Source organism: Myotis nattereri (genome assembly GCF_964212035.1).
Source record: "Myotis nattereri genome assembly, chromosome: 10".
Classification (NCBI taxonomy): Eukaryota; Metazoa; Chordata; class Mammalia; order Chiroptera; family Vespertilionidae; genus Myotis; species Myotis nattereri.
The window spans coordinates 71,631,852-71,659,394 of NC_138085.1; the positions used below are offsets into that span (position 1 = coordinate 71,631,852).

Below are 27,543 nucleotides of genomic sequence, written 5' to 3' on the forward strand. Positions count from 1 at the left end.
CCTCAGCTGCCTGAAGGCAAGGGTTACATTTAGCCAAGGGTCATTCTCAGTCCAGAGGTTACTCCCAATAGCCTCTTTCCCTACACCCCATCTCAAGAATTGGACCATTTCTTTGGGAGGAAGTATTTTCAACAAGGTTTCAAGTTTTAACCAGATCCTGTCCAGTGGGAAGTATGACTGAATCCTGTTGTCAAGGCTTTAGTCAGGCCAAATAGTTCTGAATCATCCAAACTAGGGATGACCAGGGGTTTCAAGGCTGGAATGAAGTCCAGGCTATGCTGGTCAGAGCCTCCACCACACACCTGTTATGTGTGAATGTTCACACATTCACTCTCCACCTGGATTATCCAGCGGCTCATACAAGTCAACATATCCCAAACTGGGCTCAACATTTCCACATCTGCTCCTCCTAACAGAATCCCTGCTTCAGATGTGGGCATCTTCAGCTACCTAGATGCCTAAGAAAGAAACCTGTGAATCATCCCAAGTTCTTCTTAGTCTTTTACCTTATTGGGATCAATCAGCAAGTTCTGCATGTTTCATTTCCAAAATTGTCGTGCAACGTTTTCTTCTCCTCCATCCCTAATATGGCTGCTCTAGTTCAGGGCTAATCATCTCTTTAGGTTTCCTGGTTCCATTACAAATCATTTTCTATGTAATACCAAACAGTCACTTTTTGAAAAGCAACTATATGCCACTTCTCTACTGAGCACTCTGCAGTGAGTCCTTGCTGTCCTCAGAATGAAGTCCATATTCATCAGCCCATATAATGCTGAGTTCTGGGCTCTGGCTGCCTCTTTAGCTCACCCTCTCACCACTCCTCAGGGCCCACTATGCATTTAAGAAATTCTAAACTTATAATTCCTGGCACGTATTCTGTTTCTCCCCTAGTGCCTTTGTTTGTACTAGCCTCTCTACCTGATAAGCTCTTACGGCCCTCCCATCCTACTGGGTCCATTTTTAAACAATTTCACTCTGCATTTTCTGAACTCAATTTTGTGGAAGGAAAATGGGTGGCAATAACCATTATTTGGGTCCACATCTCTTCTACAAAAAGATTTTCAACATTCATGTGTCCTGAATTGCTTGGATTCTGATTTGAACAAACCAACTATAAAAAAAAATGTTTGCGATAAATAGGTAAATATGAACAAATACTGGTATCACATGATATTAAAGAATTAGATGTAATGATGTTATATTGGATACATCTTTTGTTAAATCCTTATCTGCAGAGATACACATTGAAGTATTTATAGGTAAAATAAAATTTCACATTTGCTTCAAAATATTACAGATGATTTTTAAAAATTAAATTAACAAGGAGGGAGGGATTGATGAAATAAGGTAGACAAAACTGCAATAGGGGTGATATGGGGGTTCATTATATTTTTCTCTCTACTTTTGTATTTGTTTGAAATTTTTATAACGTAAAGTGTTTTGTTTTTTAAAAAAGATTCATGGGCCATCAGGACAGATCCAGCCCACAGAAATGTTTGGATTATACTGTTTGCTGTTGTTTTAAATCAAAACCATGTAAAGGGGCATGCAGTTTGCCACAGTTCCTACCACTCCCTCTTGTCCTAGAACCTGGGGTACTCTTGCATCTGCACTGCCCAGTTGGCTCAGGTAGCATTTGATTTTGTAAGTCTGCATGCACTTGTATAATGAATCATTACGTCTAAACAGGTTCAGTCTAGTTTTTGATCATCAGTAGCTAGTTATTTTTTTAATTAAGCCACTTGGTTTTGCTCTTCCTATGGTCACAGAGTAATCCCCACGAGAGCCAATATTTTTGTGCTGCAGGGTGGGATTAGAGCTGGACAGCCTGTCCCCACCACTGAAAAAAGAGGCCAGCTCCATGCTTGCTGCCTTCAGATCAGCAAGTCTTTGGAGATGTCCACTCTGTTCCTGAGAGATGAGACAGTCTGCACGTATCTCCGACTGCTAGTGTCAGATGCAGTCTATGGGTATGTGTACAAGGAGTACATTAATATAGGATAAGATAATTGTTTTTCTTAAAACAAAAAACAAGTAGAGGGACACTGACCCTCTACTTTTGTTCCTGGGCTCCCAGGCTCTCTGAAGCTCCAAAGACTTTCCACACTGATCACGCACCGGGGTGGGGGTGCGGAGGGGGGGGGATACCACCCACTGTGATGTGAGGAGCGCAGTAACGTAGGGAAGCACAGGGCTCTGGAATCAGTTCCTCACTGAACCGAGCTCTGTCACAGTGACTATATGCACTCTTTTTAAGCCAAAGTTTTGTCATTTGTTAATGGGGCACTACTAGGAATTACCCTAAGAAGGATGTTTTGAGGATTAAATAACACAAATACATGCAAAGTACTGAGAGCAGTGTCTGGAGCATGGTGTTTACCAATACCCATTAGCTGTTACTACTATAACTATTATCTTCAACAACAGCAAAATTTTGCGCCAAAATAATGCCTATGTTTCACCAATGTAAACAATACTTCAAAGTTAATTTTAAGAAAAGGTTAGACTGAATAGATCAATACAAGTTACTTTCTTTCACTGAGTTAGATGCCGTCTTGGGTTACAATTTATTAGTTTTCATGCAGCTGCATAAACTTTTAAGTTAAAATCACGGAGTTTTCATGCCATTTCTTTGATCAGATAAACTGTTTTAGCAATTACTTTAATCCATTGATTACAGCTGAAAAGAATCATATAACAAACATAAAAGGTACAGGGAGAAATCATCACATGGTAACGTGCATCTGACCTACAGCCTCTTCCCTCACAAGAAGTCCTATAAGGTCATTACAAAGGTGTCACATAAATCCAAGGTATTAGAATGAGGAGAATATTCCCAGTGAAGATGAATGAAATAAATTCTCAAATCAGTATCAGAAGTTACAAAAAAAAAAAAAAAGGCTTTCTGGAAATAGACTCTAAAGAGAAAACCCAAGTTTCAATCTGAGTCAAATGGTGACAGTGGCTGCTGAGGGACCAGGTCTGAGCTGTGAATTGTGGAAGGGTGTGTTGGTCGTGTGTTTGCTGGAAAGATGAACATCGCTGTGCGAGCAGAGCTAACAGCCCCTTCCAAGGAAGTCCAGGATAAACATTAACCAAAATGCTTACAGCATCTAAAGGACCCAATGGGTCTCATAATCAAAGCAAAAGGCTTTTACTAAGTAAATTTTCTCTTATCTTTTCCCGTATCCTTTTATCATTTGGAACAATATAGAGAACTGGTTGGTTTCACTTTTTTGTTCATAATCAATTTTAGTTCCAACTACTCTGATAGCTATTATTATTAACAGGAATAATAAAATTATACCACAAACGTTTATATTTGCCTAATCTGAGGTAAACACATTAATTCTAAAATAATGTTACACTTTTTATAGATTTGATTTGAAATGAATTCTAATACATAACATTATCATCTCAAATTTTAATCAGTTTACCAACTCTGACTTGTGCTTCAAATCTATTTCTAGAAAAATATGATATGTACCCCAAAGAATGCAAGTTTTGAGAACCCCTGCAGTGTTGGTTTATCTGAATGATCTTGCAGCCATCTTGCTTGTGGCTGCTTATTATCTCACAGGCCATTGTTTCTGTGGCAATGAGATAAGTCCACACTACTTGCTCAGGAACTGAGTGGCTACTCCTAAGACAGCTTTGCCTCTGAGTGGTGAAATGATAGTGCTTCATCAATGCAAATCATTTCCATGGTTATACCAGCAATCTTATGGCTAAGAAAATCAGAGCATGGAAGGGGCATTCGTCATAATACACAGAAGCCCCTGATTTTCACTTAAAATTTCAAAAGCTGCCCTAATTTCTAACTTACTGGCCTTGATTACAGACTTATGAAGAATCATTTAAATGACTAACAGATTAGTCTGCAATTGTCAATTTCCTCTAGCTTAGGGAAACCGAGCTTTCCTAAAAAATGAAGTAACTGTTTTCTGGACTTAATCTAAGCATAAAACTAATGAACAAATGAATGAATGAATGAATGAATGAGTGAATGAATGAAAAGATAATGACAATACCAAAAGAGAAATATGAATAAATCTAAATTTAAAATACAGAGAAAAAAAAGAGTAAAAAACTCATCATCCACTAGACAAAATAAACCCCTCCCTCTGCATCCACTTTAACAACTATGAAATGCAGGAACAGAGCAACCAACATCCTGAGTATTAACATGCCCATTCCAAAGACACACTGGACATAATGGACAGAGAAAATACAAAGAGCTGGGGCAGACTGGGAAGTGTAGTTCTCTAGCTCATAGTTTTTTTATTCTTTTAATTTATTTTGAAAGTATAAGATTGTTTATAGCAAAAATAGCAAAAGCTATATTGTTGTGTTTACATTATAACATGTAGGTGTAATAAATGACAATAATAGCACAAAGGAGGTGGAAAAAGGAGCAAAGTTGTTATATTTTATCAGAATTAAGTCACTAGTAATCTGAAGTAGGCTGTGTTAAATTGAACATGCATATTGCAATCTCTAAACAAGTCATTAAGAAAATAACTCAAAAAAGTAGCTAAAAATATCAACAGAGGAATTAAAGTGGCACATTAAAATCATCTATCTGACATAAAGTAAGGTAATCAAAGAGGAACAAAAATGGAATTGGAAAAACAGAAAACAACTATCAAAATGACAAGCCCAAATCCAATCATATCAATAATTAAACTCTCTAATAATAAACAGAAGAATTGTTAAAATGTCGACAAAAGCAAAGCCCAACCATGTGCTGTCTACAAGAGACACACTTTAAAGAAAGAAAGAAGAAAAAAAGCAGCAGATGGAAAAAGATACACCAAGAAAACATAAGAGAACTGGGATGAGTATATCAACACCAGATGCAATAGACTTTAAGAGAAGAAATATCACTAGCTCCATTACTCTACTGAAGGCCCCCCTGACCTCCTGCCAGGAAACCCTTTCCTGCAGCTACAGTTACAGCTCTTTCCAGCTTCCGGTAACCATGCTCTCCTTGCGCCCAAGCAGGCCTAGAGAAGGTAATGACTCCCTGTCCACACCTTTGAACACAGTCCTGCCACTGAATTCTCCTTAGTTAGTGTGTGATATGTCATCTGTTTCCTGATGGGACCTTGACCTAGACAAAGTCCACACTCCTTGCCTTGGTTTGAAAGAGACTAGTAGTTGCTTATTAAATATCCATTCTCTTTCACTCAAAGAACTTCCATTTTTAGTTGGGCATTTGCTGCCCAAGCTAAAGAACTACACTTCCCAGTCTGCCTAGCTCATATGCTGAGGCCACATGAACTACTAGGTGTACTAGATAATAATGCGGATTTTTTTCAATAGATGGAGTTACACATATGTTTATATATATGCAATTTGATATGTATGCTATTTTGTTGTATTGACAGCAGGCTTCAAAACTTCATATGTCAAATTTGCTGATGGTGTTAACATAGATATCTTTTTTACACTTAAAAAATGTCGAATTTTGTGCCAAAAAAAGCATTTGCAGGAAGTTTTAATTCATTACTTTATTTTGAAGAACAGCGCTGCTGAAAGTTACTGTATACTTCGGGAAGCTTATGGTGAACATGCTCCATCTCAAGATACCTGTGAGCGCTGGTTTAAACGCTTTAAAAGTGACGATTTCAATGTGAAAGACAAAGAGGGTCCAGGTCAACCGAAAAAGTTTGCAGACCAACAATGACAAGCATTATTGGATGACGATGCGTGTCAGACTCAAAAACAACTTGCAGAAAGATTAAACGTTGCTCAGCAAACAATTGCCGATCATTTACAGGCAATGGGAAAGATTTTAAAGGAAGGAAAATGGGTGCCATATCAACTGAACGAAAGACAAATGAAAACCCGAAAAGTCATCAGTAAAATGTTGCTTCAACGGCATGAAAAAAAGTATTTTTTGCATTGAATGTGACTGGCGATGAAAAGTGGATTTAGTTTGAGAGTCCCACACACAAAAAATCATGGGTTGACCTATGTCAACCATCAACATTGACTGCAAGGCCAAATCGCTTCAGAAAGAAGACAATGCTCTGCGTTTGGTTGGACAAGGAAAGTGTGGTGTATTATGAGCTACTAAAACCAAGTGAAATCGTCAATACTGATCGCTATCAACAACAAATAATCAATTTGAACCACGCTTTGATCGTGAAATGACCAGAATGTGTCAGAAGACACGGCAAAGTAATTTTGCTTCATGATAACACACCATCACACACTTCAAAACTAGTTAAAGACACATTAAAAGATCTTGTCTGGAAAGTATTAACCCACCCACCGTATTCACCAGATCTTGCTCCTTCAGATTACCACTTGTTCCGATCAATGGCACACACACTTTCTGAGCAGCACTTCAAAATGTACGAAGAAGTGGAAAAGTGGGTCTCTGAAGGGTTTGCCTCAAAACAAGAATAGTTCTATTGGGACGGTACCCACAAATTACCTGAAAGATGGGGGAAATGTGTGGCTAGTGATGGACATTACTTTGAATAAAGCACTTTTGATGTTTCTCTTAAAATTATTGTGTTTTCTTTGATTACAAAATCCACCACTATTAATCAGTACACTTAGTAAGTTCTGGAGCAATGAGATGTAATTGGAAGTGGTGCATGAGACTTCTTCGAAGTCTTAGTAAATGAAGTTTGTACCCTTCTTCCAGCTTTTTTCTATTCTGTTACTCAATGTGTGAATGGGATGGCTAGAGCTCCAATAGCTTTCTTGGACTGTAAGCAAGAAAGCCACACCCAAAGGATGGTGGAGTAAAAAGCTGGAAGGAACCTGGGTCCAATGTGACCTTTGGATCTGTCATTTCAGCCCTAGACTGCCTACCTATAGAGAAGTGAGAAATAAACTTCTACTTGCTTTAAATCATTGTTTTTCAATGTTTATTACTACTAAATCCTAACTGATACACATGGCCTATGAGGTCCTAGTTGATCTTGCCCTGACTTCCGTTCTAACCTCACAATTCTTTCCTTGCTCACTGAACTCCAGCCACACTCACTCATGCAGACTGCTTTGCTGCCTTCAGCAGCTCTTCACACAGCTGACTTCTTTCCCTAGAACTCCTCCCTTGACTCTCTAAGCTGCTCATCAAGGTCTCAGCGGAAATGTCACCTCTTCTGAGCAGTCTTCCCTGACCACCCTAAGAGTAACCCCCTCCTCAGTCTCTTTCCTTCAGAGCGCTCTGCTTTGTCCCATCATGGTATTTGTCATTTGAAATCTATATATTTGTTAGTTTATTTCTTTTTTGTCTGTATCTCATTAGGTGTCATTAAGGAGGGTCTCTCTCCCTCTCTTCCTCCCTCTCATGAGAGTATATCATATAAAGTTATCTCTGCCATATATCACTTTGTGCCTTGCATATAGTAGGCAGGCTCACAAAATATTTGTTTAAAAAATACACACCATTGTACTTCACTTTTATCCGACCTCTTTTCTCATCAATTCAACCAGGGCCTTGGCAATTTTTTTTGTAAAAGGTCAAAGAGTTAATATTTAAGGCTTTACCATCCCTGTTACATAGTTTTTGTCCTTGTATTTTTTTTTCTAACAATCCTTTAAAAACATAAAATCCAGCTTAGCTCAAGGGCCATATGAAAACCGGCTGAGGATGGGATTTGGCCCACAGGCGGCAATCTGCCAACCCTTGGCCCAGACTCCAAGTGTCTTAAGATCAAGCCTGAGTTATCTACATATATATAAAAGGCTAAATTGACTCGCGCATGCGCGATACATATAAAGCTCTCGCTGGCGCCAATCGCACGCGTGTGTTTCGATCTGTCATTGTTGATTGTGAATTTGGTTGACACCTCTATTATAGAGAAAGGGCGAATAGCAATATTAAAATATTTCTTCTAATTAATTTCCTTTCAATGTGCATGAATCTGTGCACGGGGACACTAGTTTTCTTATATCCCCGGGTCCCTGGCACAGTACTGAGCACACAGTAAGTTCTCAGTAAACTCAGAACTCTGCTAAGTTAATCAGGGTAGGGGCAGAGAAGAGGAAAAATGAAATGGAACAGACAAAATGGTCAAATAGGTATTTTACCAGGGGAATATGGCCAATGGTCCAGGTTGGATGTCACAAAGGGACATTTACCACAAACTTACAGGTAACTACAGAAGATAGCCCCTCACATCGTCACAGACTCTCCTGCATGAGAAGTCACAGATCTCAAAACCCCTCCTTTCTAAGAGCACCGTTGCCTTAGGCAGCTCCCCTTGTATATGGTGCAGCTGCTGATGTTACCCAGTGGTTGCCTTTGTTGTTTCTGTGCCTTGCTGCCTGGTTCTCTCGTCACTCAGCATTCCGAAAAGCTGCTGGCTTACAGAAACATCTACCTCTAGAGAAACAGCGCAGCAAATTCAGAATTATTACATAACTGATACCAATAGGTCTTACACGAGGGCCAGGAACCCGTCCGGAAAACTGTTTCTGGATGGAGCAAGTCCCTGATCCCACTGTGGCTCCAAGTCCTGTGATCCACTGATAATGGATGGAGGAAGGAATAATAAATGGCTAAAAAGGCTCCACGGCCATAATCACAGCCACAGACCCTGCTCCTGGAATCACAGGATGCCAGGACATTGCAGAATCTCCTGAGAGACCCAAGTAAGCATCCTGTTTCCCCGAGCGCATGGCTGCTTCCACACACTCTGGGGTCCGAGCCGCCTCTCTCTGGAGAGCAGAACCTCTTTCCTCGCCATCCACATCTCCAAATTATTGCCAGCACCTGCCCTCTTGACAGCACTCTTCCAGGGCCTGGGTGGAACGGGGTAAAGGAGGAGCAGGGCTGTTATCTGGGGTCCTGCCGGGTCTCCAACCTCACGGAGTAGTGGAGCCAGCCACTTCCTTCTTCCTTTGCACATTCTTGAGCTCTCAGAATAACTCCCTGCATAGACTGTTCTATCATTACGTCTCTGCCACCCCATATCCACATCCCCATCATCAAGGAAAAAAACGGGAACAAGTGGTCCCTGGGGTGTTGTAACCAAACAAGCAGATGCTTCCAAAGGAAGGTAAGTGTCAGATGCCTAACTGCATGACTGAATTAAACACACTATCCAACTGAGCTTCGCTTGGATTAGCAAGTCCTGGTGTAAGAAAGAAGCAAAAAGGAGGAAACAAGTTATTTAAAGACAGGCTGTGAGTTAATGATGGAGCAGGAGCAGGAGCAGCATCCACGTCCCCTGATTCAGAGATGAGGTCTCATCTGCCCGAAGAGCCCAACATGGGCAGTGACGCCAAGACGAGAAGTGAACGCCGGGGAGGGAGGGACTGCAGTCTCAGGAAGCACTTGGTGAAGTCAACTAAACGAATCCAAGGTCCCTGTCGCTGCTCTCATGAGTGCCTGGGGGTTCTATGTTTCTGAATGAGAGAATCAATACTTAGTGAAAATATGACCGTGGGACTTGATTTTGCATAGACGTCTGACTTGGAGAAGCTAAGGCAGGGAGGCAGAGAGGAACTGGGAGAAGTACTGGACAGATGGCACCACGGGGAAATGCTCTGGGAAAAGAGCTTCTGAAGGAAGGGAAGGAGTGGTGATCCTGGAGGCTCAGAGAGAAAGCTGGCAGGAGGTGAGCGATGCATGCTCTTTCCTCCCTGAACTCCACTCGTGCTGGATGCCCCTGAGCTGCGTGTAAAAAACACAGGTTAGAGCAAGCAATGCCAAGGACATCTTTTTCCCTTATATCTGATATAATCTGACATCCAATTCTTTGAAAGTAGAACCATAGATAGGAACCAGGAAAGAATTGAGATTTCATGCCACTTTGGGATAAAGAAACTAGCTGAAGCATCCATCCCATTTAATGTTTGTGGCTGTCCTTCCCCGTGTCCCTCTCCCACAGCCACTCTGCGAGAACTGAACTGTTGCCACCACCACTGGATGCAGGGTACAGACCCCTCTTGCTGAGCTGGACGAGGGGAATCACACCAGACTGGTCACCCAGGCAACCATCCAGAGTCATGAGAGACTAACTGAGGATGCAAACAGGATCTGGGGCTGGGTTAACAGACTAGAAACAGAATCACTGGGATCAGATGGCGGGGTGAGTGGATATGGCAAATAGGAAGTGAGATCTCACCAAGGAATCATTGCTCAGAAGGCAAATCAAAACAGGGACACAGAGGCAGAATCAAACGTGGGGCTGGAAGTGCCCGTACGGCTACAGAAGATGGTGAGCAAAGGGGTGGCTGCAGGAGGCGTGGACTGTGAGGCTCTCTCTCCCACAGGGCCCTGCGTGGTAGGTTAAAGCTTTAAATGCCGACGTCTCCACAGGACTGAACAACCAGATCCCCAGTGTCCGTATGGGAAAGCGAAAGTAGAGGGAGGCTCATCCGAGTGCTTTGAAAGTCATGTAATAAATTGGAGGTAGACCCGAGATTAAAATCCTCACCCCTCCAACTCTGTTTATCTGTGCACATTATGAACACAAAGTGGCAACGCTGACATTCTCCAGGTGCGTGGAAAAGGTGGTCCCAGTGCGTGGCTAGCTATAGGCAGGAGCTCAATGCAGAGCGCTGCGCAGCAAGGTGGTTACCCTGGCAAACGCTCAAAGGCAGGGAGAACCCACTCCTGACAACCACAGCCAACTCTCAGTCATCTTCCAGGCTTTCCTCCCTCCGCCCTACAGACATTTTAGTGCTTCTTCCCTTACTATCTGTCGGTGTGAAGTCAGGTGAGACAAACTAGTTTAAGAACCATTTCAGCCTAAGCCAATCAAACCAGTTCAATCTGCTGGGGAAGGAACATCTCCCCAACCCAGTATCTTTATACGATCAGAAGGCCTGGCTACACAGGACCAAGCTTTTTTCTTCCTGAGAGTTTACTAAGGTGTGGGGCAGTTGTAGCTACTGAGTGAAGTCAACCCAAACCCACTGCTGTTCTATAACTTGACTTGAAAGAACTGGAACTTATTTGCCTTGAGCTTAAAGACTGAGCGGTTTGCACACCAAATTAATAAAGAATAAAGGTCTTGATTACTTGCAACTTGAACCTGGCACCGTGGGTCACTGGTTCTTATAAAACAAAGAAATAAACAAAAGAGACTCCAAATTATCCATCAAGAGAAAGTTCGACCAACACTTACTGACTAGCTGATTAATGTCATACAACAAACACTGAAATACACCTACTCTGTGAAATAAAACTGAAAAGCAAGGTTGGGAATACATTAAAACATTGTTTCACCTTTAAGATATATATTATATATTATCCAAGTTGTAGACTCTTAACTCAAGAAGGATGATAACCAAATGATCAAAGCAAGTGTGTTCTGAGTAATCCTGAAAGATGTGAGACCTGATACTGGAAAGATTCTGTGAAACAGAAATCTGTCTTGGGAAGAGTTGCTTAAATTCAGCACTATTGATATTTTGCACACAATGATTTTTTGGGGATTGTTTTTTAGGTGTGGGAGAACTGCCCTGTGCATTGTAGGATGTTTAGCAATATCCTTTACCTCTATCATCTAAAGGCCAGTAGCAACAACAACCTCCCCCGACACCCCTCTCCCAAATCATGACAATCCAAAATGTCTTCAGAAAAATGTCTCCTAAGGGGATAATTACATCTGGTTGAGAACCGCCGGTCTAGAGATATTTCTCTTTCAAACCATGCAGTAAATATACTAAAGTAAAAGAAACCAGATCAGAACACTAAAGGTTCTCATACTCATTATTGCATGTGGTTAAGCACATTTTCAAATGCATGCTGACATGCTAATAGCAAAAGTATACTCACTGTGTACAAGAAAACAAAAATCTTTCCACATCAGCAGCAGGGTGAGTTTTGTAAAGCCTTCTGCGTCATATTCCACGACACCTCTAAATAATAAAAAACATACACACACACACACACAAAAACTCTTATAAAAATAAGGTATAAAAGAAAATAGAACCAAGTAAAGAACATATTCATGAAGTCAGGGTTACTGAATCTGAGATGCATTAGGGTGAGTGAGTGCTACCATGGAAGGATGCAGATTTGGAATGACAGCAGCCTGTTTAAGTGACAGCTTTGCCATTGATTATCTATTATGATTGCAGGCAAATCACTTAACCTTTGGAGCCTCAGTTTCCTCATCTGTAAAACAAACATAAGAATATTTCCAAAGTTCTTTGCAGGGCTGTGAAAACCAAACAAGCTAAACCATAGAGTGCTATGCAAATGTCTGTTGCTAGTGGTGAGTTAAGGACAGACTGGGATCAGGGCAGCAGGAACACCACCGTCCTACAGTGGTCGTGAGTCCCACTTCCACCTAGGCACTGAGCAGCAGTGAGCAATGGCAGTGCTACTCCGTTCAGGGTTATAGGTCATTTTCTTCCAAGGCACTTGGAATCCTTCACTTGTGCCCCTGCCCTCCTCACCGGGCGCAGGACAAAGTGGCAATGCTGGCTGGGTAGACACTGGGCTCAGGTGGGAGAGCAGCTCCTGACTGCGGAGGGTCCTGGCAGGGTTCGGTGGGCTCACCTGGCCATTTCCTCCAGAGCTGAGAGCGTGGGGAATGTCACACCATGACAGCACTACCCACACACCCAGACAGGATCGATGTTCTCTCCCACACACAGAAGGCCTCTGCTGTCCTCAGAGAAGCCTTTTCCTGGCTGAGTCAGGCCAATCAGACCATTAATACTGATGGCCGCCCCGTCTAAGTACAAACATGAAGGAACAGCTGCACCCACTGTAAAGCTAAAGGAACTCAGACACTGAAGGCTATGTGATGAACTCAAAGACCATGTGCCTATCATTCAGATTTTCTGACTTAATCAACAATCTTATTCACCAGTTTATACTTTTTTTCATGAACTTACAACTACTCATTATGTTACAACACTGATATTTAAACTTTTTAGGTCCTACATCCCGTAAGCAAAAACCAACAGAGACACCTCTTCATCATGTAACATGGTGGGGCAAAAGTAGGTTTATAGTTGTTCGTATGGGAAATAATACAAAAATTAATACATAATAATAAAGAACAAATTCTGTGTTTCATGTACTCACAACTGTAAATCTACCTTTTCACCACCCTATATAGTCCAGTATTACAGTAATATCTATATGTAATTTAGTAGTTTTATACAAGTATTACTGTATTATATGCATAATAAAACATATGCAAAAATGTACATTTAAAAGGATAAGATTTAAAAACAAATATAAATGCAATTTTCATATTTTTCTTGTATAACAATGGAGTGAGGTAGGGCATGCAACCTGGGACACGTGCACTTTAGAGGTCTGTGCTGGCTTCTACATTTTCAATTATATATACTAAAGATGATCTTACTCACAAACCAATAGTCATTTATTAACTACTGTTTGTATCATAAGTACTTTCTCAAAATCCTCACAAATAAAGTTGAAAAAAATCTTAAGAATTAAAGACTCATGGGATGGCCAACCTTATTTCATTTACTCTTTCCTATTCCCACGTCCCTTTTGTCCCAGTTTCTTCATTTACTTGTTTAAAATTTTAATTTTGTGCTACTGTATTTTCATGTATTTATAAACCTTCTCTGGAATATGGTGGGCTGTACCCAGACTAGGAAACCCTAGCGCTCCATCTCCCCCAAATGGGTAGAACGAGGCATCGTCAGAGCATGCAGGGACGCAGAGGACAGAGCTGCACAGCACACGGCCCCTGGCCCCTGAAGGCAGGAAGGGGTGAACGCAGGGCAGCAGCGGGACAGGCCCGCCCTGGCCCTGCAGTTCCATGCTGCCCCTCTGCCCTCCAGTGCCTTCTTCTGACTCTAACCCCAAGCGGGAGTCATCCGTGTGGCACGGTTGGGAGTGGGGTCCTGCCGGGAGACACGACCCTGAGAAGCCGGGTCCCACCCTGGGTCTCTCCCGCTGTGTGACTCTTGCTGGGTTGCTAGACTTCTCAGAGCTGCAGGGTTTATCAGTAAGATGTGTCACTCCCCCTGCCCGGTTCGCCTCCTCACGCCCATGAGCTGAGGGAGGTGACAGTGCTCTGCAAGCTGGAAAGGGCTCTACAGGAGCGTGTAGGCTGCACCCTTCCTGCTGTGTGCGGGGCTGGCCCTGCTGCTGCGTCAGGGAAGATATTTCATTTTGTTATCTGCTAAAGACGCTAAAAAAATCTTCCTGGAAGTTTTAGTGGAAGCAACATACCAAAAAAGAATAAAATATATGAGCAATTTCTTTTAATAGCCGTGTGCTGGTTAATTTAAACTGAAAAGGAAATCTCCATGAAAGTTCTGGAAATTATTTCTGGATTGACGTTGTGTCTTAGCTCTTAGAGCAGTGATTTTTGACTGCAGCTCACATCAGGGCCATCAGAACACGAGGGCACTGCTGACATAGGGTGCAACAAAGGAGGACTCACGTGCCGAAGTGGCTGAGGAAAGCAGCAATATACTCTCTTCTCTTGTGGTATCCCTGGATCACATACTGCACCTGGAAAAGGAACCCACAGCTGACACACTGTACTGCTCTATTAGGAAAAGTCTCAAAGATTCAGAGAAGTAAAAAAATAGTGAAATGAACACCCATAGTCCCGCCACATATATTCAGCAACTGTGAATATTTTGTCTTCTTGCTTCATCTAGCCATCTACCTGCCTATCAATCTATCAATCAATGTTGCTGAAACATTTCAAAGAAAATTAGAAACAGCGTGATAGTTCGCCATAATACTTCAACATGCATCTCTAAAAGACAAGACATTTTCCTGCATAACCACAATATCATTATCATACCCAACAAATTCAGCAATCATTCTTTGAATTTATGTGGAATCCTGTCCATCTTCAAAAGTTCCCAGTTGTCCCCAAAACATTTTGTTAAAGCAGGGAATCAGTTGATTTAAAAAGGCTTTTCATCTAGAATAGTGCCTGCTAGGGGTGTGGCCATGTGTCGTGTGTGTGTACCTACACATGCATACTAGTATATGACAATGACTTTCCAAAGCGATTGGGCAAGTTGTGTTGTAGAACATTCTGCATTCTAGATTCTCTAGTTCTTCCTTTTCCCACTACCCTCTGTATTTCCTATAAATTGAAAGTTAGAGCTAGCCCTAGCCAGTTTGGCTCAGTGGATAGAGCGTTGGCCTGCGGACTGAAGGATCCCAGGTTCAATTCCGTCCAAGGGCATATGCCCAGGTTGCGGGCTCGATCCCCACTAGGGGGTGTGCAGGAGGCAGCCAATCAATGATTCTCTCTCATCATTGATGTTTCTATCTCTCTCTCCCTCTCCTTTCCTCTCTAAAATCAATAAAGATATATATTTTTTTAAAAAAAGAAAGTTAGAGCTAAAGATGTGATTAGATTCAGGTTAAATATTTTTGGCAAGAAAATTAATACTGGGTTTGCTCACTGGTTCAGGTGATGACAGCCAGACTAGCACAGTGAGTAATCTATGGGTATACCTCTTGAAGCTTGTGAAGATCTAGTTCCCCATAACTTTTCACTCATGGTTTCAGTATCTGTTGGAGATGCTTATCTGAATCAATTCTTTCATTAGGGCCTGAAAAAATGGCGATTTTTGAATTCTGTCATTTCTTCTGTATTTTATCAGCTGGAACTCTCAGTTTCTTACCAAATAAAATAATTTGGTTATCCTGAACTATACCTCCTATTGAAAAGGCAGGATAATGCTTAATTCTTTTTTTTTAAATCCTAATATCCAGAATAAGGAATTTATTTTACCTTTTCATTTTTCCTTGTTATCCCCAAATGACAGTTTCTATTAAAAATTGTGATAAACCAAAGAAATTACACACTTATATGCACAGCTCATGGACACAGGCAATAAGGTAGTGAAGACCCGGGGTGGGGGGGAAGTAAGGGAAAATGGGAGGTATCTGTAATACTATCAACAATAAAAAATATATTTAAAAAATGAAAAACAAAACAAAACCACACCTGTGAACTCAGAAAGCTAGGCATCTATCTGAAAGTTAATTATTTACCCATAAGCTTCTAACACAAAAATACGTTCCCTCTAATGGCTGCAAGAAACAGTGGGAGAAAGGGACCCCCCAAATTGTTTATACTGGCTGTGGCCACAATGTGTTTCCATGGCTCACAAAAGCTTGAGATAAAGTGCTTGAAATAACCTTGACACAATTGGTACTGATAGCCATGTTGTACCCTTTAAAAGTAAAACAGTTCTATTTATATAATGGGGGTTTATGTCAATTTATAAAAACAGTGCTTACTCTGCAGGATCAGAAATGTTATTTTGGGAAAAGAAAAACAGATGATAAGTTTGCTTAAGTGGCTTTGTTTAGAAAGGGGATGAAAACAGTTCTGTACACTTGATTTTAAAAACAGAAAACCATTTTAACAGAAACCCACAACAAAACTGGCTATAAAGATAGATTCCAACGTAATTATGGAAATTCATTAGAAGAGATTGTTTCTAAAAGCAACCATGCTGTCCTCGTTAGTAGCAGGCAGAAGAACATCAATTTTAAAAGACAAGTAAAATTAATGAAAGGAAACCAAATAAGAAAAACAAACTGATTCTTGTATTTCTGGGGAAATATATATATTTTTTTTTTTTTGAGAAAAATGTATGACTAGAAATTAATCTCAATTGGAGAGCTTTAAAAAGGCTTTCTACTCAGTTTGGAAGACCAAGTTTGCATTCTTCTCCGTAATCCTGGGACACAGGTTGGGAGGCAGTGCAAAGTCCCACAATGTAAGTAAGAAGGCTGTCTGCTGATCAGCTCCATAGGAGGGTAGAGGCTGGGAATTTGGTCCAATGAAAAGCAGCCACTCAATGAGAGTTAAATACCCTGGAATCTGTGCCAAGCCCACAGACTTCAGAGTTGCCAGGTTTTCATTTCTCTGACATTTAAAAAATAATATTGAAGCCTTTGAAATATTATGTACTACTCTTAAGATATTTTCTATGTAGAGATGAGCTTTTTTCTTTTTTTAGCTGAGTTATCTTTTGAATGAAAGACAAACAAGAGATTTATTTTTCAAGGCAATGTGAAACAATCAATAGGAGCAAAGAAAACAACACTTTGGGAATTAAGCAAACGGAGTCAGTCCATGTAGGAGGAAAAAGTCAGTATTCCTTGTGGATTAACATCTCCAGTTTTTAGTTACATACACTGGCTGGACATACTTCCTGAAGATATCTGACAACAACCATTAATGCAAACACAGCTACTTGTAATGGCTCATTAATGCAGCTAACAGAAAGCTTTAGATAATCTGATGAGCCTGGCCACAGCCCAGCTGACCTGAAAACCTTGCCTCTCGGATCAGGAATCTGGCAAATGGCTCTGAGACATGACAGGGAGAACTGGCTATGAACATGTGAAGTACAGAAAAGCAGCAGGAGATGAAGGCAGCTCCATAGAATTACCCAAATATTAACCGGTGACAAACACACACACAAATACATACTCACATGCACGCATGGACTACAAGAAAATGAAGGAGTTCAACAATTTTAAGCCATTGAGGAGGTGTGGATTTAGCAAATAATTAGGACATAAAGGAAATTCAAGAAAGGGGAGATGCAAATTTAAAAGCTAAAGAGTGGAACAGGAGGTCAGAATCCCTAGAAAAGGAAGAAAGGGGGTAAAGAAACAGTGAGAGAAACCGATAAATCGTAACTCAAAGTAGGAAAGGCCGCTGTTAGATGGAGGTGGAAATTAAGAAGATGGGGTGAAGAGGGTGGTGCCTGCTCAGTGGGATGGTGCTGGGTGCGGGCTACCCTGGAGGAGGGCCTCACAAGGGGGTTACCTTTACCTTGTTGGTGAGCAGGTGGCATACTTGAGGGACGTAATCAATGAGACATCCTCCTCCTGGAAAAGCTGGAATGTGAAGAGCTGAGGAGCCTCCAAGTGCACTGAAAGGATAAGAGCACAGTGGGCACTCTTTTTAGGGCTCAAGCCATTGAAGAAGTGATACCCCAAACAGACTTGGCTTCTCTTATCAAGGTCTGCCCACCAACTGCCTGAATTAATGATGGTGGGAATACGGGCTTTGTTTTATGATTGCACTAGAGGCCCGACGCACGAAATTCGTGCAAGGGGCTCGGCCCCTGCAGTCCTGGCTTCGTCAGGAAGGTCGTCTGGACAGTCATTCCGCTGTTTGGCTGTCCAGTCTAATTAGCATATTATGTTTTTTTTATTATAGATTTGTATCTCAATCCATTTTGTTAAATCAGCATGCTCATGTTATACATGACTAAAACTAATGATTAATAACAACTAATGATCCTATCACACAACAGTAAGAATTAGCAAATTTTAATTGGCATGGATAAATGTCTTACCAACATTAATGGGTTGAACCCATTACTGAAACACAGACTTTTATACTCTTCATTATGCCTAATTCAGTGCTGGGCAAAGGTAAGTCATCCATTAAACACCTGAAGGGCACTAAACTGAACTAATGCAACATCATGACACTGCACTGAAGGCGCCAATTCTGCGGTGACCAGCTTTGTTGCCTTGGGCAGCCTCATTTGGGCTTTACTTTCCTCATTTTTAGTGTGAGGCAGGCGGTCTAGGGCAGGCGATGCAAACTCCAGGGTCTACCCAGCCCAGGCAGCGGATGTAAGTGAGTGGAAAGGGCTCTCTACCACTCAACTCCAGCTGATCTCAGACATGTAGGACATGAGCCTGGTCTGACCATATCCTAATTTTTCAAGTGAAGCCAGCAATCCAGATGATTTAATCTCTCAATTTGTGCCAACTAATTAAACATTTTCTGAAATACTGTGCTACCTGGTCCCATGTCTGTGGGCCAACAAGGGTAGGAAGTTTGCAACTAGTTCAAATAAATGTTGATATTCAATTCATCTATACAAGAAGGTACAATTAAAACATCACCTATCTAAAAAAAGAAAAACAAAACAATAACAAACAGAGAAAAATCACTGATCTAAGAACTAAGACCCAGCGGTGATCCAGTAATAGTTCCCATGGACTTTCATGAAGATTCCTTTCCAGTTTAAATTAACCAGCATACGATGGTTAAAAAAAAAATTGTTCAGAGCCTTACAGCATGCATTTCATATAGCCTTCACCTTGATTTCATCTTTCCTACTCTTACTTTCCTTTGGTCTTAATTTGTTTTTCTTATTTGAATTTTATTTTAATGTACTATATGTTTCTATAACCCCTAAACCCTCTCTATAATACTATGGAATACAAAAAGACCCCTAAAATCTCTTCATGCTGTGATTATTCATTACTCAGGTCCCCACAACTACAAGATTGTAAATGAGCCCAGCTGGTGTGGTTCAGTGGTTGAGCATCAACCTATGAACCAGGAGGTGGGGGTTCAATTCCTGGTCAGGGCACATGCCCAGGTTGTAGGTTCAATCCCCAGTGTGGGGCATGCAGGAGGCAGCCAATCAATGATTCTCTCTCATCATTGATGTTTCTATCTCTCTTTCCCTCTCCCTTCTTCTCTGAAATACATTATTAAAAAATGATTGCAAGTGGAAGCAAAACAGTTCACAGTAACAGTCTAGAACAGTGGTTCTCAACCTTCTGGACCTTTAAATACAGTTCCCCATGTTGTGACCTAACGAATTGTTTTCGTTGCTACTTCATAACTGTAATGTTGCTACTGTTATGAATCATAATGTAAATATCTGGTATGCAGGATGGTCTTAGGCGACCCCTTTGATAGGCTCGTTGGACCGCCAAAGGGGTCGAGACCCACAGGTTGAGAACCGCTGGTCTAGAAACTTGTCCCTATGTAGTCTGGAGCCGACAGGCTCAGTCTAGAGTTTATGACACCGGAAACAATCCACATAACTACTGAAAGGGCTCCAGACCAGCTTGTCTTCCGGCTGACTACAAACTTCTGAAATTAATCTTTCTGGTAAAAATGAGCATTATTTTTGTTTATGGGGATGAAAACCCACAAACACATAAAATTCCAGGTGCTGTGAGGAGTCAAGATGGAGTAGAACCATCCGCCATCACCTTTTTCTACTCAGATGATACCTGAAAAGCACAACTCTGACAACTGAGGGAGCAATGACAGCACTGGACTAAGTGTGACATTAATGAGTCATCCGCTCTGCCACTGCACAGAACCAGCAAGAGCATCGCTCCCATTTGCCTCTTGCAGAGAAGACACTGGGTAAGGTTTAGCCTAGACTCTGATGAGGGCAGGAAGACTCCTGTGACTTCTTGAGGATTGGAAAAAAGGCTTTGTAGCCTGTCTTTTGCATTAAAAAGTACACAGAGGGCACACATGTAACCAGGGATGAAAAACCAATTAAGAAGAAAATTCTATAGAACAAGAAAAAGAAATTCAATATTTACATCCTATAGTTACTGGTGAAATATTTGTATGACATAGAGAATACCAAGACCCAGGCTTCTTGCAGTTTACTCAGAGCAGCAATCCTGAACAAACTAAAATTCCAAGAAAATAAAAAACTTGGACAATTCCCTAGAATTAATTGTGATGGACTTTGACCTGCATAAAATATTACAGGATAAGTTCTTAAGTACTCATTAAACTGAATATACGAGTAAGGACTGAAATAGTCTGTAGGTAATCCTCAAAACGGGAAACTCTCTCTGCTTTGGAAATACAGCCATTAACCAAACATGACCTGTAATGACAGACAGAAGCAGAGGTGCAGAGAAGCCCCGAGACCAGGCCCATCTCTCTGTAGTCCGCTTTTGAGATGATCAAGATTAACACTTGTTCCTAGGTGCTTTCCATAATCTAATTTAATCCTCCCCACAATTCAATGACGCAGGAATTATCACTGTAATTTTATAGGTAAAGATATCGAGGCTCACCGAGCAGAAGAAATTCCCCTGGGTTCGCACAACTAGAACATGGTAAGCTGAGATCTGAACCCAGGCCTGCCTGTTGACAGGGTCACGCTGTGACTGCCGAATCACCTGCCTGAGTTTTCATCTACAAAGGGCCACAGTGAGCTGGGCTGGGATCCCAATGAGACTACGGGCTTCCAGCAGCCCTCGGACCATCACTAGCGCAGGCGCTGTGATGGGCAGCCCATCTCCCCTGTTTTCCAGAGGGCAGCAGAGCAAGCTTTCCTCTCCCATTCGTTCAGCTCTGCAACCCAACCATCAAACCACCGGATCCACCGAATCTTGGATGTGAGGGACCAACCGCTCTGTCCTGTCTAGCTCTGATGAGTGACTGTGAATGACTTTGATGGCTATGCAGGGTAAACCTCAATGTGTGAAGCGCTTTAGATACTGTAAAGCAAGCGTGTCAAACTCGCGGTCCTCAGATATTTTTGCGGCCCAGCCAATAGAACAGTATGTAAGAAACGTTTTAATAAAATTTTGTAACTTAATTTTTACAATATCCTGTTATACATAATTATTAATAACAAACTACATTCGCTAATGACTGATTGCTATAATCGTGTTGCATTCACTTCCCTTACACATCTTAATGCAGGTGCACATTTCTCTCCACTAATACTAGCAGCAAATATTTTAGTAGCCAATTGCCACGTCATTAGTCTTGGACTGACTTGTTTGGTGTGCACAACAGGAAATATTTCGCTTTCAGAGAACAAGAAAAATAGGTTTATTTGCTTTATGCTTATTAATTTGTGCAGTTATTCAGTGCCTGGTAAGTAAATGTTCAAGAAAAAAATATTAATTTTTATTAAAATGGGCACAAGCGTCCACTAGCCCCCAAGTAACATAATTTTATGTTAACGATTACTCATTTATTTTAGCCTTTTGTATTCAGCATGTCTCTATTGAAATAAACCTATGTTTCTATGAAAATTGAAGCTTTTGTTTTTTTGTGGCCCACATACACTTAAACCATGTTTATTCGTCCCATGTTAGCCTTTGAGTTTGACATGCTTGCTGTAAAGGATATTTTAAGCGAAAGTGTCTTTTTAAAGGACACCTTTTGCCCTGTATGGAACTCGGTGCGGTAGTTCCTTGGCTTGTGAGGGTACTGAACCTGACTTCCAGCGTCACACGCTGATAACTGCTGCTGATTCATGTATAAATATCCGCCTCGCGGGTAAATATTTAACAGCTCGCTACAGCCTGGATGCTGCCCTGATCACGCTGAATAAACAGAGTTAAGTGCCATAAAATAAAGGAGCTATTATGTTTTTAAAGGGTACAAGATGAAGGTAAGACCTTGTGATCTCTAATTATTCAATATTCGTGCATCAAAATACATGGGGCTGAGCATGGGACTGACGACTCCCTCCGAGCAGAGATTCCAGGCTCACTGGGCTATCCCCAGGAAGCAGGACTGATCCTGACTTACCCATCAGGGGCTGGCCTGGGGCTGGGGAGGGGCAGGAGGAGATGAAAGGGACCACTTGCTCTAGATTCCTCTGATCTCTAGAGCGGTGCAGTGGGAAAGCGGGTAAAGGTGAGGAAAAGTCCATTGGTGTGGCAGTCGCAGGCTGAACTTGGGAGGAGAAAGTGGGGAAAAGGGTTGTTTTGAGAAAGTACTATCTCTGGACTGAAATGAAATAGGAAATTAGCTGATAATCCTTGGAACTGAAACTGTAGCTATGCATCAGAAGGACAAAGCCAGAGTTTGAGAAGCCTTTCCAACAGTGGGGTTAAATAGACCAAAAGGTAACCAGAAAAACACTCCCCATCTCATTGGCTCTAAAAGTCAAATATAAGAACTGTCTGTTATACAGCGAATGCAGCCCTTTGTGAACCTTGCTCTGTTTGCAAATAGAGCATCTCTGATACTGAAGACGCCTTGGCTGCAGTGAGGCAGCAGAAAGGAAATGTTTTTTTTAGCATTTGGACATGAAAACGACATGGAGTCAGCCTGTCTGAAAGCCTGACTTGGGACAATGGGGTTTTGATTTTGACAGCAATTCTCTCCTCCCTGAGCGGGGTTCTAACCTTGCTGGCCAAATCGAGCAAACCAGAGTTGGCAAACCTGAGGGCAGTGATTCTCAATTACAGTTCTTGCTTCTGCCAAGTGTGCCCTTTGGTTCTACTCAACTTTCTTGTCAGGGCAGTAGGGATAACACCATTCTCAAAGACCCATCTCTCTTAGGGGGTTAAAGGGTTAGAGTAACAGTTAGAGTCACATTAGTATTCAAATAGCACCAGCACTCGGAGCGAGCCTTTACTCTAACATGCCTCTGGTTTGAGTGCTCCACGTCAAGGGTGACGTGAAGGCGCTGTCAGAGACACTGACCAGCCTTAGCATCCTGCTTGGCCTCGGAATCGGGTCTGAGTTGTCTCCTCTACAGTATGACTCAGGGGAGTGTTGGAGGCTGAAGCATGGGAACAGGGAAATTCCAGGTGGTAGATGGGCACAAGCGTCCACTAGCCCCCAAGTTAAGAGAAATCCTAAGGAAAAGCGAGCCTTCAATTCAATAAGCACTAACTGCATGCCTAATTCTGTTTAAGGTCTCGAGTTTCCCAGTCTGAACTAGGGCACCACTGTTAATTCCCCGCAAGGCAGAAGAATGCCAGGCCTTCAAGAATCTGGGCAACTCTACAACGTCAGCGTGTGCTTCCTGGTGGCCTGCCAGGAGAGCCATTACAGTAAAACAAAAGTCACTGTTAATTTATGAGGATCCACTTTGCCAGGCACTCTAATGGGCATTTCATTATTTCTAAACCTCATAACAACTCTGCCAAATAGACTTAATTAGCCCAATTTACAGATGAAGAAACTGAGGTTCTAAGAATCTAAGTATCTTTTCCAAGAGTACTCAACAAGTTGCAGGGATGGGACTGAATCACTGTCTTTCTGGTTCCAAAGCCTCTGTCCTTTTCTGAGTGAAACTCGATGAGAGGTTCCCTGAAGCATGGATGTAGGCCTGGCTATATTAGGTCTGTATTTCCACTAAACACACTCATGGCACAGACCACGTCTTCGGTTAGAGTGGTCTACCGCCAGGTCTACTCGGCAGTGGAGTACTGTATTCATGTCTTGTTTCCCGTTTTTAGAGGGACATATAAATATGAAAATGTTCTGAGACAACAATAAATATGATTAAACACTCAGAAAATGTTCCTCTGGAACAAAGTCTAAAGAAGTTGAAATTGCTAAGTTAAATTACTTAGAAGGTCATGGAATTATTAAATAGAGTAATTTAAAAATGTGAATGCATACTATATGAATAATTCAAATCTTCTCTTTGCTTAGGCACAATATACATGAAGAGAGTTTAAAAGACAATATGAGGAATTTAGCTGGAAAATGACATTTCCACAGAATGGAGCAGTGAATAATGGCTCCATTTTCGGAGCACTATGGACAGCCACTGTACTAGGTGCTTTGCCTATACAATATCATCTCTTCTTCACACACATCTATGAGAAAGGTGTGGACCCATTTTACAGATGAGAAGGCCGAAGCTTAGAGAAACAACACAACCTCCCTAAGGTCACGTAGGTGGTAAATGGTGGAGAGGCATCAAAATCCAGGTATCTCTGACCTAAATCTACCCACTGTCAGGTCTTCAGTTACACTTTTGTGACTTCTGAGTCCTGGTCAGGCCCTGCCATCTGGTCCCACATGTACCAATTCATCCGTCTCCTTCCAGCTTGGGTGTTTCAGGCAGATGCCTGGGCTGACTGAGCGCCCGGGGCTGCCTCCAGAAACATTTATTCAACTTATTTAGGTACCTGAACTGAATGATTGGAGCCTTTTTCATTCCAGGCAAGTGAACCACTGGAAACCTGGAAGAACCCTGAGGGCCAGAGGACCACGTTCCAACAGAGAGGAAGTAGAATGAAAGCAAGGAAGCTACACTGAAAGCAATTCACAAGACGGGAATATTGTAATTGCAAACAGAATACATCTAATGACACGAACACTAACCAAGCTTTTGCTCAGATATGTGTATTTTAAGTTTGTTAACATCTCAAAAAAGCCTTTAAGGGACAGTATTCTTAACAGATGTCCACCAGCAGAACTGTTAGCATGTGGAAAGCATTTAAAGTAAGCTCCCTAAAACAACAATCTTAGCAGATGTTCTACTAGGATTTGGTATTAACTATTTATAATGGTACCCGGCCACGCAAGATGAACAGGCTAAGAAAGAAAAAAGCCTTTTTCCTCTTGTTGTATTAAAAAAATTTTTTTAAATTTATTTCAGAGAGAGAGTGAGAGAGAGGAATGGAGAGAGAGAGAGAGAGAGAGAGAGAGAGAGAGAGAGAGAGAGAGAGAGAACAACTGATTTGTTGCTCCATATTTATACATGCATCGGTTGTTTCCTGTATGTGCCCTTACTGGGGATTGAACCCACAACCTTGGGAAGGAGGTCCCCAGCAGGGCCCTCCTTGTTGCATTTTGATCCTTGGCCTATTACTTAAAGTTGATTCCATCACAACTTCTTTAAGAAGTGGAACTATTTCAAAACCAGTCAAGGCTGAGGCTCCAAATGAATGACTTTACTGCTCTGCTATTAACATGTAGAGGTTACTTTTCCTAGGAATTACCTTTAAAACATGTTTACTGAAAACGATCAACACATACATATATCAAATCATCACGCACATTTTAAATATCCTACAATTTTGTAAATTTTACTTCAATAAAGCTGGAACAAAACAATGCCTATAATAGTTACCAGACTAAACCCATAAGCATTTTTCTAACTTCTATCTCCCCATTGCACACAGGTTTTAATGGTGGTCAAAGGAAGATGCAGAGAATTGGAAACATCCCTCAGCCTGACTAGTACAGAGAAGGGTACCCACCTGATTCCTGCTCACTGATATCACTGACATTACTGTCTAATGCTGTTTATGGTCTCTCTGCTCAATGAGCTAATATGTAGGGAGCTGGAGCTGGGCTTGCACGCATGCATGTGTACACACACACACACACACACACACACACACAGAGGATGAGATAACCCAGGGTACTGGTACACAGGACTTGACAATTTGTTTCCAAAGTGCTATTCAGTTGGCTTTTTATAATAGCCTTACAAAGTAGGTAGCAGGTGTCAATACACTCATTGTAGAGATGAAAAGACTGAGGCCTGAGACTGATAACTTCCCCAAGGTTTTAAAACTAGAAACAGTAAAACTGGGATTGTAAATTATTTTCTGCATTAGCAGTTGTCACGATTGCATAAGAATAACCTCGGGGGACTGGGAGTGAGGGAGGGTGTGTGTAAAGCAAATGTCTCCCATCCCAAAGGCATTAGGTCACTGACAGTTTGAGAGGGATTATGGACAACAGGAAGGTAAAAAAAAAAAAATCAATGCTCCTCAGGAGTCTAATCCCTAGTATGGGACATTTATGGAAACAACCAGAAAAAAGGGTGACCACTGCTAAGTGTAGACATGGACAGAAGGAAGTACACAGTTACATGCTGGTAACCAGAAGGCAGGGCAAAGAAACTGTTACGTCAGCATGGGCTGGAGTGAGGGGGACACAGAGACTTCTTAACAGGCCCAGCACTGGATCAACTGTTGGGAACTCGATGAACAGCAGACCAATGATAAAAGCGCATTTCATACTCCAGGCCGCCCAAGATATCTTTTCTGAAATAGTCACTGTGAAAAGGAAGGTTTGAAGGGTGTAGAATAGGAGTTGGGAAAACTTTTTCAGTAAAGAGCCAGGTAGTAAGTGTTGCTGGCTTTATGGCCATAAGGTCTGTCGCAACTGCTCTGATGCTATAGCACAAAAACTGCCACAGACAACATCTAAACAAATGAGCACATCTGTGTTCCAATAAAATTTTATTATGAACACTGAAATGTGAATTTCACATAATTTTTACGAGTCACAAAGTATTATTCTTTATATGTTTTTCTAATTGTATAAAAATGTGGAAAGCAGCCTGGCCGGCATGGCTCAGTGGGTGAGTGTCAACCCATGAACTAGGAGGTCATAGTTCAATTCCCGGTTAGGGCACATGCCCAGGTTGCGGGCTCGATCCCCAGTGGGGGCATACAGGAGGCAGTGGATCGATGATTCTCTCATCATTATGTTGCTTTCTGTGTCTCTCTCCCTCTCCCTTTCTCTCTCTGAAATCAATAAAAACACATTTTTTAAAATGTGAAAAGCATTCTTAGCTTGCAGGACACACGAAGCAGGCTGTAGCTGATTGGGCTACCATGCTGTAGTTTGCTGACTTGATCTAGGATGATAGGATCAGTTCTACAGATGCTGAAGGTAGGGGAAAATACCCAGTGAGAAACATGGGTACAAAGGCCTACATTAGTTAACAAAAATGAAAAACAGGTAGGTTGAGGTGAATAGGAGGCAATCTCACGGACTGACTGTGGGAGATCGTGTAACACAGGATTGGAACTCCAAGAAAGAGCTATTTATATGATTTCGAATGAAGCTTGAGGCATATTCTGGTGCTTTCTACGTCTATGTTAGGTGAAAAAGCTGCCTACAAAAGTCTTCCTCCCACCCAAAATACTAGCTGCTAGCTAGTGACTGATCCTCAGAAATATTAAGATGAATCATATATGCTCTTTTCACAGTGCAAAAAAATATCATTTTAAAACTCCGAAAATGTCACTTTGGGTAGTCACCAACCGCACAACAGGAAAGCTGGCCAGCCTGAAAATTGTAAATAAATCCAAGCCTGTACCCGCACGGAAAC

The 27,543-nt window shown here is 41.6% G+C and overlaps 1 protein-coding gene across 2 annotated transcripts in view; it reads right to left on the reverse strand.

The window, feature by feature from the left end:
- Positions 1–27,543, reverse strand: part of BABAM2 (BRISC and BRCA1 A complex member 2) — a 353,123-nt gene that overhangs the window by 63,852 nt on the left and 261,728 nt on the right. For both annotated transcript variants that reach the window (XM_081100973.1, XM_081100974.1), the window contains 3 exons: positions 17,745–17,844; positions 14,361–14,431; positions 11,756–11,838 (listed from right to left, as the gene is read on the reverse strand). In XM_081100973.1, the coding sequence (XP_080957099.1) occupies positions 11,756–11,838; positions 14,361–14,431; positions 17,745–17,844 (254 nt within the window). The remainder of the gene's footprint in view (positions 1–11,755; positions 11,839–14,360; positions 14,432–17,744; positions 17,845–27,543) is intronic.